At 51.5% G+C, this 16,984-nt stretch overlaps 1 protein-coding gene across 5 annotated transcripts in view; it reads right to left on the reverse strand.

The window, feature by feature from the left end:
* TSPAN11 (tetraspanin 11) overlaps window positions 1–16,984 on the reverse strand; it is a 65,623-nt gene that overhangs the window by 33,734 nt on the left and 14,905 nt on the right. For all 5 annotated transcript variants that reach the window (XM_029204753.1, XM_029204752.1, XM_029204750.1 and 2 more), the window contains one exon: window positions 4,395–4,489. In XM_029204753.1, coding sequence (XP_029060586.1) covers window positions 4,395–4,478 — 84 coding nt within the window. In that variant the 5' untranslated portion in view covers window positions 4,479–4,489. Of the gene's footprint in view, window positions 1–4,394; window positions 4,490–16,984 lie in introns of those variants that run through there.

Here is a 16,984-nt window from a genome sequence, read left to right on the forward strand (position 1 = left end):
ACAGAAATTTATTTCTATTTCTCACGGTTCTGGAGGCTATAAGTCCTCCAAATAAGGTGCTGGCTGATTCAGTTTTGGTGAGGACCTTCTTTGCTTACAGACGACGGCTGTCTCCTCACTGTGTCCTCATGGCCTTTCCTCTGGGCAGGCTTAGAGAGACAGCTCTCTTCCTCTAGTTGTAAGGCCAATCCCATCGGATTAGGACCTCACCCTTGTGACTTCATTTAACCTTAATTACCTTCTAAATGCCCTGTCTCCAAATACAGTCACATTGAGGGTTAGGGCTTCAATCCCTATGGGTCACAGTTCAGTCCGCAGCACCTAATCTTCCACGGCAAATAGACAATGGGGTCCCAATTTGAGCCTGAACTTGAGCCCAAGTTTTCCCGGCACCCGGGACACTGGGAAAACGCAGGACTCAGAGCTGGAGGCAGCAGGTAACGTCAGAGCTGACAGCCAGGCACACCGGCTTAGGGGTCAGAGAGAGGGGCCCCCAGCTCTGGGGCTTCGGGCAGACTGCTTCCACCTTGGTAACACAGGGCTCTCGCAGAGCCGCTCACAGCCTCGGGGCGCTGGGAGGATGCGCGTGGACGCACAGCCCAGGGAAGGCCTACAACAGAAGCTCCGTGGATGCTGGGAGCTTTGTCCACGGACGGATTCCAAGCATCCACAACAGGGCTTGGCACTTAGCACATGCTTAATAAATTCCATGGAATAGATTTTCCATTACCACTGACCAGAGTACCTGGATGTTAGCACCAGCTTTCCTTACCACCACGACAAGACCTTGGGCAGGATTCTGAACTGGGTGTACCTGCTCCCTGTCTGTAACATGAGGGTAAGAGTGATACAGCCGCCAGGGTTGACCTGCGGATCACAGGGGATAATCCACGGAAGGTCGTTATCCAGCAGTACCTCTCAGATGCTAGGCATCGTAACCCCGGTCTCTCCTGGTTTAGACAGGGCAAACGGGGACACTGCGGACCCTGGACGCACCCCTGATGTCTGGGACTCCCGCATCTCTCTCTTGCCTGAATTCTCAGCCCCCATGCTCTCCCTGGGATTCTCACCCAGTCCGGTGGCTGCAACCACCATGGGGGTGGAGACGATGCCCATCTGAGACCCAGACCCCTGACCTGACTTCTCTCACTGGGCATGTCTGCTCAGACGGTCTCCTGGCAACTCAAACGCACCACGCCAACGTCTGACCTCGCCATCTGACCCCACGCTGCTTGCCTTCCTGGGCTCCCACTGCGGGGATGGACTTACGTATCCTAGACACCTCTGCCCTCTCGACAGCATCCGATTAATGACCAAATCTTGTCAATTTTGCTTCCTAAAACCCTTGGCTCTCCCCAAGTACCTGATGCTCGCTGTCACCCCCTCGATGCAGGTCACCACCATCTGTTGTCCTGATCAGGGGAAAGTCTAGAAGGGATGTCCACAGTGGTCATTTCTGGGTAGACAGTATTATGGGTTGAACTGTGTCCCCAGGAAGATTTGTTAAAGTCCTAACCCCAGTACCTGTGAATGTGACCTTATTTGGAAATAGGATCTTTGCAGATGTAATTAATTAGGGTACAGTCATTAGGATGGGCCCTAATCCTGTATGAGTGGGCCCTTACAAGAAGAAAGTGCTGTGTAAGGACAGAGACACACAGGAAGGACAGCACGTGATGACTGAGGCAGGGCCTGGAAAGATGCAGTCGAAAGCCAAGGACTCCACGAGGCCCGCCCCCACCAGGCGCTTGCAAGAGGCAAGGAAGGTCCTACCTAGAGTCTCAGAGGGAGCACGGCCCTACTGACACTCGTTTCGGACTTGACTTTGGCCTCCAGAGCTGTGAGACGATCAATTTCTGTTGTCTTAAGCAACTCAATTGATGCTCCTTTGTTACAGCCCCCTAGGAGCCTAATGCCCTGAGATATGGGCCATTTTTTTCCTTACTTATAGTTTTTAGTATTTTATCGATTATTAGTGGATACATAAGACTTTATGAGCTGGAAAAGCACACTTATTACAGTAAGTCCCCGACATACAAACCTTCCAGGTGCAAGCTTTCAAAGATGCAAACGTGCATCTGGTTCCAGCAAAGGAACCAGAACCTGCGCCATCAACGTCAGGCGTGAGTGACACTGCAGCTTCCTCCGTCTCCTGTTGCTGACGACCCTTCAGCTCTACCATCTCCCACCTCCTCTCCCTCCTCCAGTCAGTAACTCTTCCTGCCTGTTCACTCGATGGCAGCCCCTGTGTGCCAGCTGTTGTACTGGTGCTACTGTACTTTTCAAGGTACTGTACTGTAAGATTAAAAATGTTTTCTTTATTTTCTGTGTTTGTTTTTTATGTATTACTTGTGTGAAAAGTGTTATAAACCTATCACAATACAATACTATAGAGCCGACTGTGTTGGGCACCTAGGCTAACTCTGTTGGACTTACGAACAAACTGGACTTATGAATGCGCTCTCGGAACGGAACTCGTTCGTATGTAAGGGACTTACTGTATTTTTTTAAAAAATCCTCACTCAGCGAGAATCTTAAACACCCCACCGGATTTCTCTCTGAGAATCGAAACTATCTACGCCCACACAATGACCTGATCATATCACTGTGGCTTTATTATTCCACTGTCTTCATCCACACAACTTCCCTATTCCAGGAAACGCTCGCCCAGGAAGAGAAAAGTTGCAAATAAAACAAGTTCATTGTTCGTTTCGGGAACTTTGCAAAAAGCATTTAAGCAAACGGCAGATTGTTTAACTTCTGAATAGATGGCATTGTGCGTCCCCTCTCCAAGACGCTTCTAAACCCTTGCCTTGCTGTAGGTACCAATCCTTAACTACTATACCATGATCCTTCCCAGTATTAAGCAATTTCATTAATCTTAGTGGAAGACTCTGAAAAGGCAAACACAGCCCAGCTTTGCCTCCGCCTTTCTGAGAGGCTTCTGAGAGCGCATCCTTTGCCATGGCAACAAGGAGACTCAGCCCTGCCTTACGAGCAGGTTGACCTGCTGGCTTTTTCGGGCCTTCTACAGCTAATATACCCAAAAGACTGCATTTATTGAATGCCTTCTGTGTGCAGAGACGGAATTAAGCGCTTCACATACACCATTTCAGGGCGTCTGTGAAATACACTACTAACAGATAAGCTGAGGGACTTCCCTGGTGTCGCAGTGGTTAAGAATCCACCTGCCAATGCAGGGGACATGGGTTCGAGCCCCAGTCCGGGAAGATCCCACATGCCGCAGAGCAACTAAACCTGTGCGCCACAACTACTGAGCCTGAGCTCTAGAGCCCGCTAGCCACGACTACTGAGCCCGCAAACCACAGCTACTGAAGCCCACGCACCTAGAGCCCGTGCTCCGCAGCAAGAGAAGCCACCGCGATGAGAAGCCCACGCACCGCAATGAAGAGTAACCCACGCTCGCCGCGACTAGAGAAAGCCCGCACGCACCAACGAAGACCCAACGCAGCCATAAATAAATAAATTAATTAATTAAAAAAATAAAAGATAAACTGAGGCACATTAAAAATGTTAAGTTGATTTGAACAAAACTCGATTTGAATCAGGCAGCATCCCATCTAGCGGATGCAAAGGAGCTCCGAGAGCCACATACAGAGCGAAAGACTTCTAGGCAGAAGGGTTGGGAACAAGGAAGTTATATTAGGCAAAACAGCGGGTTGGTCATTGCCAAATAGCTTTTGTTTAACTGGAGACACAGGCTCAGCCAGCGTAGGTGAGTTGCCTACGGCAGAGCCTGTCTGCTGACGGCAACGCCTGCACCGTTAGCCCCCTTCTGCCTCTCCAGACACATTCCAGTGTCTGGCTCTTTTGGGACCTGGTGGTATTCTGCTACCAATTATCCAGATAATTGCCTCAAGTGGACAGACTCCTTTCTTCCTGGATAACCTAGCCTGGGTGGTTTCCCCGGCGGGGAGTCGCTACAGAGACCATTCCCGATGCACAGACGCAGCCCTGGGCCCCCCAGGACTTATGTTTCTCTGCCTTGGGCCTGGAGAATGTGAATCATGAAAGGCAAATGGGCTTCGGAGGAAAACAAGCAGTTATTTGAGGCCGTCATATTTCCCACCAGGCACTGGAGCCGCAAGTTAGCAGGGGAGGGAGAGCCAGACCTTGCGGACTGAGGCCGGGACGCAAGCTCATTGCGATGCCCGGTTGCCGTGCGGTACGGACTCCACGCCAACCTGCAAGCCGAGTCTTAGGTTCCCCCTCAGTAGCAAATGTACACGTTTGATTTCAAGTAGGCAGAATTAGCCCGTGGGTGGTCTTTGATTTGGAAAAAATCAGCTCCAGAGCGATGACTCACAAAAAGCAAAGACGGCTTGACTCACGCGGTGCTGGAGAAGCGGGTGGCACGTGCCGGGTTCACTTACCCAGAAGAAGAAGTTAAAGACAGCGAGTAAATACTTCAAGTAGACGGTCAGCCAGTCGTCCTGATCGACCTTGTAATGGGCCATGGTTGCTGGGCCTGCAAAGAAGACACACGTGTGACCAGGGATCCACGGAGGTGGCAGCGCCCGCCCAGAGCCAGGCGAGGTTCCCTTCAAAGGGCATCCTAGCCTGTCTGGCCGGGGACTCTCAGACTGGGGGTGTGCAGCCCCAAGCAAAGAGCAGAGAAACGCCAAGGTCATTGGACACAAAATGCAGGTGAACCACGCAGAATTTTCTAGCGCTGTGGATCTTGGTTTGGCCCTTCTGATGCAGGACTAACCTGCAAGTCTTCCTACAGACTCTGCACTGTGTTACTGTGTTCTTATTCCCCCCCCGTCTTAGCAGGGTGGCAGGACACAAGCTCACCTGTCCTGCACACACACACACACACACACACACACACACGCTCGGCGTGCCTGCCTTGCGGTGGAATCCTGTATCATTTGAACAGGACCTCTGCATGCGCAGGTGAGGCATGAGCCCCAAACCAGAGCATCTGTGCTGGAAAGGACCTCGATGATCCCCAGGCCACCCCAGCACCTCGACTTTCCAAAGGAGGAAGCAGGTCGGTAGACCGAGTGGTTTGGCAGTAGGATGACAAGATCTGGAGTCTGGCTCCCTGGGTTTAAACCCTGATCTGTCACAAGGTATGTGAGAATGTGGGTAGTTACGTAACCTCTCGTCCTCGTGCCCTCCTCTGTACTGGAGAGAATAATGATGCCCACGTGGCAGGGTTGTCTTGCAGATGAAATGGGATGATCTACGTGAGGTGTTGACCACAGTCCCTGGCACGGAGTAAGTGCTCTATACTGTTGGCTATTAATATTACATGTGGCAGGGGTTAGAACCCAGAGCGCCAGCCCTAAAGTTCCTAGCCTTTGCCCCAGAACCATGCTCCTTCCCCTTGTCCCGATGCCCGCTGGTGGGCTCTCTGGGAACCGTGGCGTCAGTGGGATGAGAAGATGGGGGTTCATGTGCCCGGTGATCCTGTTTGCATCTAAATCCCAAAGCAGCCTCCGAGATCTCTCCTCGGGCTTCTCTCATTCCCTGGGCTCCCACACACACACACGCTCTGACACTCAGAGCGTAGCTGCTCCTTGAGGAACCGTCCCCTTTAGGGGGACCTCTTTTATTCCAGACCCAGAGCAAGCAGGCCTTGGTTCTGCCCACCTCCATCTCCCTCTCCTCCATTCCCACCAGTGTCTGCTCGGGCCCCCCCCGCCACTGCCCTGCCCCGCCTCTCCGCGGCTGGTGCCGGCCGGGCCCAGATTACTTCCTCTGGAGCCACCGTGCTGAGTTTTATTTCAAGCTCATGGGCTCCTGAGACAGGGCGAGAGGAAGACAGAAAAGAAGAGGTGGCTGTCTTATTTGGGATTTCTATTTGCAGACCTTGAAGAAGGTAATTTAAGACTTTGTCTTCTTGGTAAAAAAAGACAAAACCCATTTTTCTCCGATTTAGTCTGAGAGGTAGGGTGGTGGAAAAAATACAGAAGGAGAAAAAAGGAAGCCCTATAAAAAAGTGTAAAAAGTGGTGCTAGATGGGGTCAGCCAGGCGACTGGACCGGGAGCTATTACACGGTCATTGTGCAGGTCACTGTGCACGAGGTCCTGACGAGGGACCCTCTGGGCCACCAGGGCCATTGGTAAACTGACCGTCTGTTTGGGGCCCAGCCCCTCCTGTCTGCATTCTCTTCTCCCTTTGCCTGGCCCTCCCCTCCCAGCCGGGGCCCACTGGACTCATGCACCAGAACCTTCTCTAGACCTGCAGACCAAGGGGTCAGGACCCTCTGAAGGAAACTGTATTTTTAAAAGAGTTCAGGCAGATGACAGGATTTAACAAAAGAAACATATTTCTAATGGTAAAGTTTCGGCCCTGAGGGGTAGAGAAGACAGAAGCCCACGGTGCTGTGGAATGTCAGGGTCAGCAAAAACCTCTGGACTCACTTAATCCAACCTTCTGCAGAAGGAATGAGGAAATTAATACATGTCTGAGTTAAGACTCATTTTCAAATGACCTCTCTCAAGTCACATGGCTAATGGTTGCCTAACCCCCTGTTCTGTGCTCCTTACACAGGACCCTACCATACGTGGGGCCCTATGCTAGGGCTGGCAGAGGCCCCCAAAGAAGTGTCAGAACCAGCTTGGAGCCAGACGCCTGGATGTGAAACCCAGCCTTGTCATTTCCCGGCTGTGTGACCTTGGGCAAGTTACTTAATTTCTCTGTGCAGCTAACTTACTGAGCACTTATTATGTGCCAAGCCCAGGATTAAGTGCTTTACACGGGCGGGCGATCTTGTTCCAGCTTCCCAACAGCCCTGTGAAGTAGGGTTATTCCCATTCCTTTTGCAAGATAAGGAAACTGAAGCTCCGACAGGTTAAATAAGCTGTCCAAGTCACAGAGCAAGTACGTGGCAAAGCCCGAACAGAACAAGGAGCTTCTGACCCAGCCCAAGCTCTTACCCACCATGCAGGGCTCTCAGGACCAGAGCTGGCAGGGGGAGGGAGCAAGGAGGACCGAGGTTGCTGACTTCCTTAATACCTGTTCTCCCCTCTAGATTAGGACAAGAATCCCCCATTTTAGTTGGGTACTTGGCCCCCTGGAGCAGACGACACTTCCCAGCCTCTCTTCCTCCTGGGTACAGTCAGGATTAACTGCTCGCAAAAGGCACGGAAGCAGAAGCAGTGTATGCAACTTAAGGTATCATTTTTGGGTGTATGTTTCGTGTGCGTTTGAGAAGGTGAATCCTGTCACTGTAGGGAGCAGAGTTCTATGGGCGTCAATTAGGTTAAATTTGGTAACTGCACTTTTCACAGCTACATCCTCGCTGATTTCATGTCCGCTTGTTCTACTGTCTCTTGAAAAAAGTATATCAGACTCCCACTAGGACCATGAATTTGTATATCCATCCTTGAACTGTTCATTTTTTTCTTTTAAAAATTTTTTTATTGAAATACAGTTGATTTACAATGTTGTGTTAGTTTCAGGTGTACAGCAAAGTGATTCCGTTATATATATATACTTTTTCAGATTCTTTTCCATTACAGGCTATTACAAGATACGGAGTATAGTTCCCTGTGCTCTACTGTTGGGTAACTCTGTTCATTTTTGCTGCATATATCTTGCAGCTATTTTATGTAGTACATATAGATTTGGAGTTGTGATATCATCCTGGTGGGTCCATCTCTTTATCATTAGTAAATGTCATTCTCTGTCTCTAATAATCAGAAATATCCTTAAAGTGAGGAGAGGCAAGTCCCTCTTCACCCCTTCCTTCTTCTAGTCGGTTGGAATGCTGATGTAATGGCTGGAGCTCCAGCAGCCATTTTGAGGCATGAGCTGGAAAGCATGATTTGAAAAGTGTAGAGCAATAAGTTCAAAGAGCCTGGATCTCAGATGATTTTGGAGCTGCCGCACCATCCATGGGCTGCTTAGTTTATATGAGAGAACAAAAAAACGTGTAGCTTCTTTAAGGTACATGGTTGAATATTCTATTACCCATAGCTAACTTCACCCTCATGTGGTAGATGGAGTGGTGGGTACAAAGGTCTGCCAGAGCACGCGAGCAGGGGCACTGAGGATGGGGCAGTAAGACGGGTGGTGATGTTGGGCAGTGGCCACAAGCTCTTTTAACTTTACACTCCATCACTAAAATGTTTTGAGCACACCCCATAAATATGTATATTTATTTATAAATTTTATTCATGTACTATTATGATCTATATGGTAAACATCATCAAATTAATCAAAAAGCTTAATTTTGCTTTTTTTTTTAAGATGAAAATAATTAGGAAGAGGAATTCTAAGTAGATAGTCTGTCTCCACTTTGGGGCCAACTGATGCAGGTTTTAAAATGGAGGGGTGAGAAGTGTACAGGTAGGTAGGGCTCAGATCTTGAGCAGCTAAGCCCCAGAAGTTGGACTCATGTCCTAAAGTGACGAGAACCACAGGAAAGCACGCAGCAAGGCAGTCCCTTGATGAGACCTGCATTTCAGAAAGAGTTCCCTGGCAGGGGCAGAACAGGGCTGGGGCCAACTGGGTGCTTGGGGACCAGTTAAGCAGTTGGTACAGTTGGTGCTGATGTCCAAGAAGGGGACAGGGGGGTCTGAACCAGGCCCGGGGCAGCGGGATGGAGAGCAGGGGACAGACATGGACAGGCAGGCCATGTGTACATCTAGGAGGAGAAGCAGGAAAGACCTCATCAGCCTTGGGGAGACGGATGCGCGTGGGAGCGGGCCGGAGGAGAACAGGCGAGTGTGGGGTCGGCCACAGCACCACGTGCTGCTGAGAGAGCCAATCACAGAACGTGGCAGGGCTCACCTTTCCCAGAGCAGCATCAGCGGAGGGTGACTCGGGTCAGGAATCCAGGAGTGGGGGCGGGGGGGGGGGACTGGAGACCCAAGGTAGATATTTTCAAATGAGAAGGCGAGGGAAGCAGCTAGAAGGCCTAGTTGAGGTTGAGAAGTGTCTTTGCATTGTAAAGAAGGGAGATTTGCATGCTCATTTCACTGGGAAAGATTCCCAGCCACCACTAAACCCTCCTGCCTAGTGACTGGGGATGGGTGGACTGGCTGAAGGTGGGGGGAGCAGAAAAGCCCGTTTCTCCCAAGTGGTTCCAGATGGGGCCTGGCAGGCAGCCGTCCTCATGTATTCTCCTCCCCTGGCCCTTCTTTCACCCCAGTTTTCCTCAGCCCTTCCCTGTGATTATGAGCAGGGGTGGGGGGACGGGGGGTGAGGGTAGGAGGGAGGGAATGGCCACGGCAGCCCCTGGAGAGGGGAAAGTGAACCCAAGCTGCCTGACTGGCCTTCTCTCTCCCCCCCTCCATCTCCCCCACCAAGGGACTGGAGGAACCAGGGCGTCGGATCACCCTCGAGGACCATTTTCCCTGAGCTCTGAGGAGTGTCATGAGCCCCATTTCAGCCAAGGACGTCTCTTCTTTGGCCTTGTAACTGGCCTGCTGCCCCCCGCCCCCGCCCGCCCCTTCCTGGGCCCGCCCCTGAATCTGGAACCTTGCCCACTGACCACAGCAGTTTGTCTAGGTCCTTATTAGTACCTTTTTGTGCTGCGAACAGGCTGATTGACTTTGGACACTTCCTGGCTCTGTCCCTTCACTGTCTCCCAGGCTCAGGCAAGCAGCTCCCCTCCCCTGGGTGTCTGTTTTCCCATCTGTGGGGCGGGGCAGCCGTTCTCAGGAGCATCAGAATCTGGAGGGCTGGTCGACAGGGACAGCTCAGCCCAGGGTGTCCGATTCATCAGGACTGGGGTGGGACCCTGGAGAACAGACTCCCGGGCAGGACGACCAGCTATGTGATTTGCCCGGGACTGAGGGATTGCTCGGAACGCTGGACTTTCAGGGCTGAACCTGGACCACCCGGAGTGAAGTAGGGGGGTGGTCACCCGACTCCCAGATGCTGCCACTGGTCTGGGGACCACACTCCGAGTCGGTGATCTCCAAAGCCCCTTCCAGTTTTCCAAGTCCATGGTCTGCGCCGTGTAATACCCTGTAATTACCCTTTGCATCTGAACAGGCGTAACTGAGCGGGTGGGGCGGAGCCCCAGGGTGGGTGCACCCTCTCACACAAAGTCCACATTTAGGACGAAGATCTCCCGGACAGCCTGGTGATGCAGCCTCAGGGCGCCGGGTCTCCAGGCCAAAGCTCTGACTGCAGAACAAAGCTGGGATTCAGGGAGTGCCAGCAGGCCTGGGGGCCTGTGCCGTAGGACATCTCAGAAAGCCTGCCTCAAATGCCTTGATGGTGAAGGACGGATCTGGGGACCGCGTCAGGCCGGATATGTAAAATTATGGGCCCTGAGACCTGGGGGGCATCGTCTCTTCTACGGCTTCTTGCCACCCCACTCTCCCCCAGAGAGAATGAGTCTCTAAGTGCAGAGAAGATGAGGGACACGTAGGCAGAACCCCGTCGGCTGGCCGGATGTGCCAAAGTCCTGGTGGGCAGGGCAGGGCTCAGCCAGAGGGAGAGACCAGAGCAGAGTGGACCACGCTGGGCGCTGGGGGAGGGCAGCAGAGGGCAGGCGGGTGCCTGGGACCTGACCGTATAGATACGAGGCTCTGTCGGCCCCTGGGCCAGCTGCATCCTTTGCTCATTCAACAGACACGCATCGAGTCCCCACCGTGTGCCAGGAGCTGTACTTAGAACCCCTGGAGTTCGCCCTTAAGGAGCTGACAGCAGCCATGGGGCTGGGGCGCAGGCACACATATAACCTCCAGACCCTGCCAGTGGCCCAGAGGAAGTGGCACATGGATCCTGCCAGATTGCGATGGGGGCGGAGTGGGGGGCATTAAACCTGGTCCTTGAGGACAGGCAGGGTTTCTGCATGGGGAGGCTGCTCAGCCAGAGGGAGACAGCATGAGCAGAGGCTGGACACTGCGGCTGCAGGAAAGCCTAGAAAGTCTGGTCAGGGGCCAGGGGTCAGTCCTGTTGGCCGCACTTGGTGTGACTTTTCCCTCCCCCCTCCCCACACGCTCTCTACTCCTGGGCTCTCACCAACCTCTTATTCTCTGCCTGCTCCGGTTAGCACAAGCTCAGGCTGCGGGTGCCCTGCCTCTTCATTCCCTGAGGGCGGACTGCCCCATACTCAGGGGTGGAGGGGGGAGCTTGGTGTTTCTAAAATAAAAACAAAGCCAGTATATTTGCTGTGGAAAAACTAGCTCCACCCTCCCCCTCAGTTAAATAAGTGTCACTTTCCTCCTCTGGGTCCTTGGTCAACAAGAAGCCAGGCCTGTGTGATGGTCAAAGAGGTGGACAGGAAAAAACAGTCCAAATGGTTTAAGCTGTAACCTGAATTTAGGCTTCAAGTGAACCCTGGTTGCAATCCCCGCATGTGTGCCCCTTCTTTACCCTCCTGCCCCTCTGTTTAATTTCCACGTGCCTGAGACCCTATTCCTGGTGGGTGGAGAGTCCCTCTGCAGGGGTCAGAGAAGTGAGGCTTCCTCGGGCCTCTGAATGGGACAGCTGATGGGGAAGCATCCCCGGCTCGGCCCTGAGGAAGCGGGGCTCTGGGGGTGGGGTAGGGGTGACACACTGGGGCCAAAGTCACACTGCAGACTAGTGGCAGGGCAGGGAGCTGCCCTTCTGTCTCCATGGCCACCAATAGGATTTTGAGGGGCTTCCCTGGTGGCGCAGTGGTTGAGAGTCCGCCTGCCGATGCAGGGAATGCGGGTTCGTGCCCCGGTCCGGGAAGATCCCACATGCCGCGGAGCGGCTGGGCCCGTGAGCCATGGCCGCTGAGCCTGCCCGTCCGGAGCCTGTGCTCCGCAACGGGAGAGGCCACAGCAGTGAGAGGCCCGCATACCGCAAAAAAAAAAAAATTAAAAAATCCCTCAGCACCAAGAACTCTTAGTCTTTATCCCCAGAGACTCATGTTTTCCTAAGTACGGGACTATTTTTTGCTTCATTTGCAGGTGCCAACGTGCATTCAGTGAATTAGTCAGGGCTGTGTTCAGAACCTGAGGCAGGTGGCTTCGCTGCCTTCTGACTCTCTACATTTATACATACACAGAGTCTTTGGAAGTTCTGCCTGTAGGCGAGTATCACCCTCTGCTGTTTTTCCTGGGTCCTTTTATAAAAATCTCAGTCTGACCCATGAAATGAGGGCTTCCCCAGTGCTTATGAAAAGAATGAGTGAACAAACAAAAACAGTTCTAGTCAGTGGGTCAGAAGATCCTGGTGTGAATACCAGCTGTCACCTACAGCAGCGTGACCCTGGGCAAGTCACAGGATCTCTGGGCCTCAGCTTCCTCCTCTGTGAAATGGAGCTGATGCTGGTCCAACTTTGCCTCCCTTGCAGGTTGGTTGTGAGGATCAAATGGGCTGAAGAATTTGCAAGAACCATGTGTACTGCTGGTTTTTACAGCCTCAGTGCCGTGCCAGGGTAAAGGCATTATTACAACCAACCCCCAAGAGGTCCTTGAATGAAGAACAAGGTGTGGGTAACTCTATAGAATACATCAGCCAGAGGCCATGTATCCGATCGTTGGGATACAGTCTCAAAGCCTCTGTATCTAAGCCCACTTGCCTACTCATGGACTCCACTTAGATGGCCATGACAGGAGACCTGGTCCCCAGGTGACCAGGAAAAATTCAACTGCAGGAGATCAAGACCTTACTTTAAAAAAGTAGATTGGTTCAGACAGGATAGTCATTTTAAAAGAAGGGCGGATACAAATATTAATAATATTTAACTAAGGCTAATCTTGAGATTAGCCTCAAAACCATGAGAACCTATCAACTAACCAGTTGTGGAAGAAGGCAAGGTAAGAATGGTAAAGAATTATACCCTCTATAGAATCACAGGGAAATCAATTTGAGATTATACATCAGAAGGCAACTGAGAGCTGCAGGGGACCTTTACCAAGGGCTACCCTAGAGACAGTGCAGTTGACACCATGTAGGTGTCTATTTACCATGTTTAAGTATAAAACTGTAAAACATATATTTGGACATTATTTTTCCTAGTCTTCTCTTTCTTTTTATCATTCATCAACACCTCCCTTTCTAAGTTCTGTTTCACCCAAATGTGTCTCTAAAATGCAATTTTTGTATAACCTTCTGCTAGATGGGTTGGTCTAAGTTTCACTTGAAAGCCTTCTAAACTCTCCTACATTGGTCATCGGAAATTTTCCAGTTTGTACTGGCATTTCACTTGAAAGTGCGGCAAAAATCATTTTTTCTATACCTTTTTCTTAAAAGGTAGAAATAGATGAATGTTATCATTCATTTGTTGTATTTTAGTGTGAATTTGTTAAATCGGATGATTTCCTATTTTTCTAAATTTTTAATATTGAAGCTTAATAAGTATATAGTAAAGCACAGAGGTCTTAAGTGTATAGCTTGATGATCTTTTTCAAAGTGAATACATGCATTTTAAGGCTATGTATTTCCCCCTGAGTACTGCTTTGGCTGCTTTCTGCACATTTTAATTTGTCATATTTTCACTATTCATTTCAAAGTATTTTCTAATCCTCACCGCAGTTTCTTTTTTGATCCAAGATTATATGTATGTTGCTTGATGTTTCAAACATTTGGAGAATGTTTTAGCTGTGTTTTTCTTGTTGATTTCTGGCTTATTCTACTGTGGCTGGAGAATATGCTCTGTATAACTTCAGTCCTTTGAAATTTGTTGAGACTTGCTTTATGGCCCAGAAAATCGTTTCTTTCAGTGAATGTTCCATGTGTGTTGAAAAGAGTGTATACTCTCCAGTTTTGTTAATTATGTCGTTAAAACATATATTCCTACTGGGAAAAAAAGGAAGGGGGAAAAAGGAAAGGGTTTTGGTGAACATTAAGCACCTCATCTCAGTTCTCAACACGGCAAGATGCTGTGAAAGAAACATCCTCTGTGGGGTGGGAGAAGGGGCTCCAGGGGAGGGCTGCTGCCTAGGGGGCCTGTGGGTGGGGCTCCATGGGATAGCATGGCTAGCCCTCTGCCATCAAAGCAGGGCTAATGAGGTCATTAAGCCCAGAGAGTGAAGGATGTCGCCCCTACCCATTCCCTCCCTTCTCATAACCCCTCTGCCCCTATGCAGGATTTAAGGAGGACTGGGCTTGGCATCCAGAGACCTGGGTTCTTGTCCCATTTCTGTTTCCTAAGTTGCTCTGTGACTTTGGGCCTCAGTTTTTCTCATCTATAAAACTGCAATGACTCTATCTCCCTTACTGAGATGGGTAAAGTTGCAACTCCATTGCAGGACTTACTGCTGTCACGTAATTTCTGCATCACCTGAGGCTCCATGTGTATGATCGTGTGCCTACAAATAACAAGGGCCAATACTTATTGATCATGTACCACATGTCAGGTATGGTCCTAAGCCCTTTGGAAGGGTCCCCTCTTTTAATTCCCCTCGTAACCCCATGAGCAGACACGAGCATCACCCCACGTGACAGATGAGGAAAGGGAGACAAAGGTTATAGAGCCTGCCTGGGCCAGGCTTTCAGTAAGGAGGGGGTGGGATTCAGAGTCATGCAGACTGGCTTCAAAGTGGGCTCTTCTCAGGGGGACCATATGCTCCACTTTGCCCACCCAATGCCAGTTTCTCTGGACAGCCCCGGTTCACACCTATTGTCTTGGCATGATTATTTGCAGGGGCCTTTTCACTTAAAAAAATATCCCGGGGCTTCCCTGGTGGCGCAGTGGTTGAGAGTCCGCCTGCCGATGCAGGGGACACGGGTTCGTGCCCCGGTCCGGGAAGATCCCACATGCCGCGGAGAGGCTGGGCCTCTGAGCCTGCGCGTCCGGAGCCTGTGCTCCGCAACGGGAGAGGCCGCAGCGGTGAGGGGCCCGCGTACCTCAAAAAAAAAAAAAAAATCCCGGTTTGGATGTTCATTCAGTCCTGGCTCTTCACCACTATCTTAAATTGGGTGTCAACAGTATTCAGTATTTCTCGAGTCCCTGACTCTTTCTGCCCCGATCCCCTCCACACACTATAGGTTTCTCCAACCCACATGCTCCGACACTCAGGGTCACCAACCCTACTGAGAAGCATAAGGTGTTTCCCTTAACCACAGCATTTGCTAAGACCTGAGTCAGCCTGTATCCTAAGCATGCCCCCTCGGCACCTGACCTGAGGGTGTCATGGGATAGGGAAGGAATGAATGAATGGATGAACATATGCACCAAAGAGCCATGTAAAAGCCCCTGCACGCTCTAAGAGTTATAGAAATATTTCTCACAAGTTCCCCAGGACACCTGGGTCAGAGGTGATGAAAAGGAGAGAAGCAAAACTTACACCATCCTTTCTACGGCCCGATGCATGCGAGTGTGGAGGACGTTTCGCGTGGATGGTTCAGCACAGGCTCAGCACCTCCCAACAGGCCTCCTGGGACGTCCTGCCCAAGCCACCCACAGACCTTCTCTGTCCTCTCCATGCCACCCTCTTTTTCCCCTCATCTTTCAAGGCCAGCCCCAGGTGAGAAACACAGACCTATGTCCATGGTACATCAAAGTAGAAAAACCCTTCTGAAAATAATACAAATGAGGCACAAATGGGACCAGGACAGTTCCACTGGGGGGAAACACCTGGACATACAGGTGCTCCCTAGAGAAGCCCGACCTCAGAAGAAACCACAGGCTTTGAAAATGAACGAGCATCAGCCCCTTCTCCGACCCCCATGCGCCCTGTGCTGGCTCCAGCTGAGGCTGGGAAAGCCCACAGCCCCTAAGGGCCGCCCCAGTGGGATCTCAGGGCCGAAAAACACACTGGCTTCCTCCCCCTCCTCCTACAGAAGGCTCAGCATCGCGGTGGCGTGTGCACGCGCTGGGTCTGAAAGTAGCTCATTAAATAAACAAATCCCAGACCTGAGGGAGGCAGGTTGTTCTGCTCTGCACCAGAAACGTATGCTTTCCACTCATGGAGACAAGACGTTTGACAGCACAGAGAAGCCAGCTCCAGCCCCGGCGCCTTACCCAGATTCTCGCCGGCAGTCCCCAAAGCCCAGCCCCCTGTAACTTCGGCCAGTGAATAGCGGTGGGCCCCTCACTGGCGCCAGGTCTTAAACTGTCTCAACGGCTCAGCAAAGCCAGTGCTATCACCTCTATTTTATAAACAAGGAGGCTGAGGCTCCCCTGGCACACCGAAAAATCAGGTCGTGGTGTCAGGGACGTCAAGGTCAGGGCCCCTCAGGTCTGAGCTTTCCATAGGCTTAGAGGGGAGAAGAGAAGTCGCCTCCATCCAGAGTTGACTTTCCTGTCCAAGTTTGGTCCTCGGAGCATGGACACACCTCCCGAGAAGCCTTGCATAGCAAGGATGGAGGTTCAGAGGTGGCCCATTCAGGGCGAGCTCAGGATCTGTAAGGCAAGGAACCGTGGCAGCAGGAAGTCCCCAGAGCCCGGGCTGCTGGGACTCAGCAGAGGGTGGGACGTGGGGGTGAGACGTAGACAGAGCTTCACCCAACTTCCAGGGGAGCCGCACACATCAGAGTCCCCATGAGCGGCTGCCCTGGGCCCGAGCAGGCGTGCACGGCTGCTCACTTAACAAGCTGCTTACCTGCCTTCTCTCTCTCCCTTCCAGTAAACCAGGCTCCTTACCACCCATCCTTCCCTGCCAAGCCTGGGTGCCCTCCTTCTCAAGGGACCAGCTGGGTGAAACCCTGACTTTTACTGTAAGTTGCCAAGCAGGGACTGGGAAGCACAATATAGAGTGGGTGGGCAGGTGGGGTGGGTGTCTCAGGGTTGGGCTGCCCAAGCCCCGTGAGGGTGGGCAGTGAGGGTGGGAAGACATTTGGGGGCTGGTACACCTGACAACTCCCCACCCCATGGATCCTTTTAAACATACACACTAAACTGTGACCTGTAGTCACAGTTTTCTAGTTTTTCTAGAGGAGGAGAGGTGCATTGAAACTTACTTTAGTTTGATTCACCAGGTAGTCAAGACGGCTCGTGTCCAACCAAAAGCTGTCCTCCCCTCCTTCCATTATCATGGAGTTGGAGCTGGTTTCGTGATCACTGAACCAGTGGCTACATTTCCCAACCGTCTAAGTGGCTGTATCTGGCTGTGTGGTAGTTTTTGGCAAAGG

This window comes from Monodon monoceros, unplaced genomic scaffold (genome assembly GCF_005190385.1).
Source record: "Monodon monoceros isolate NGI ecotype Baffin Bay Population unplaced genomic scaffold, NGI_Narwhal_1 Super_Scaffold_6, whole genome shotgun sequence".
NCBI lineage: Eukaryota > Metazoa > Chordata > Mammalia > Artiodactyla > Monodontidae > Monodon > Monodon monoceros.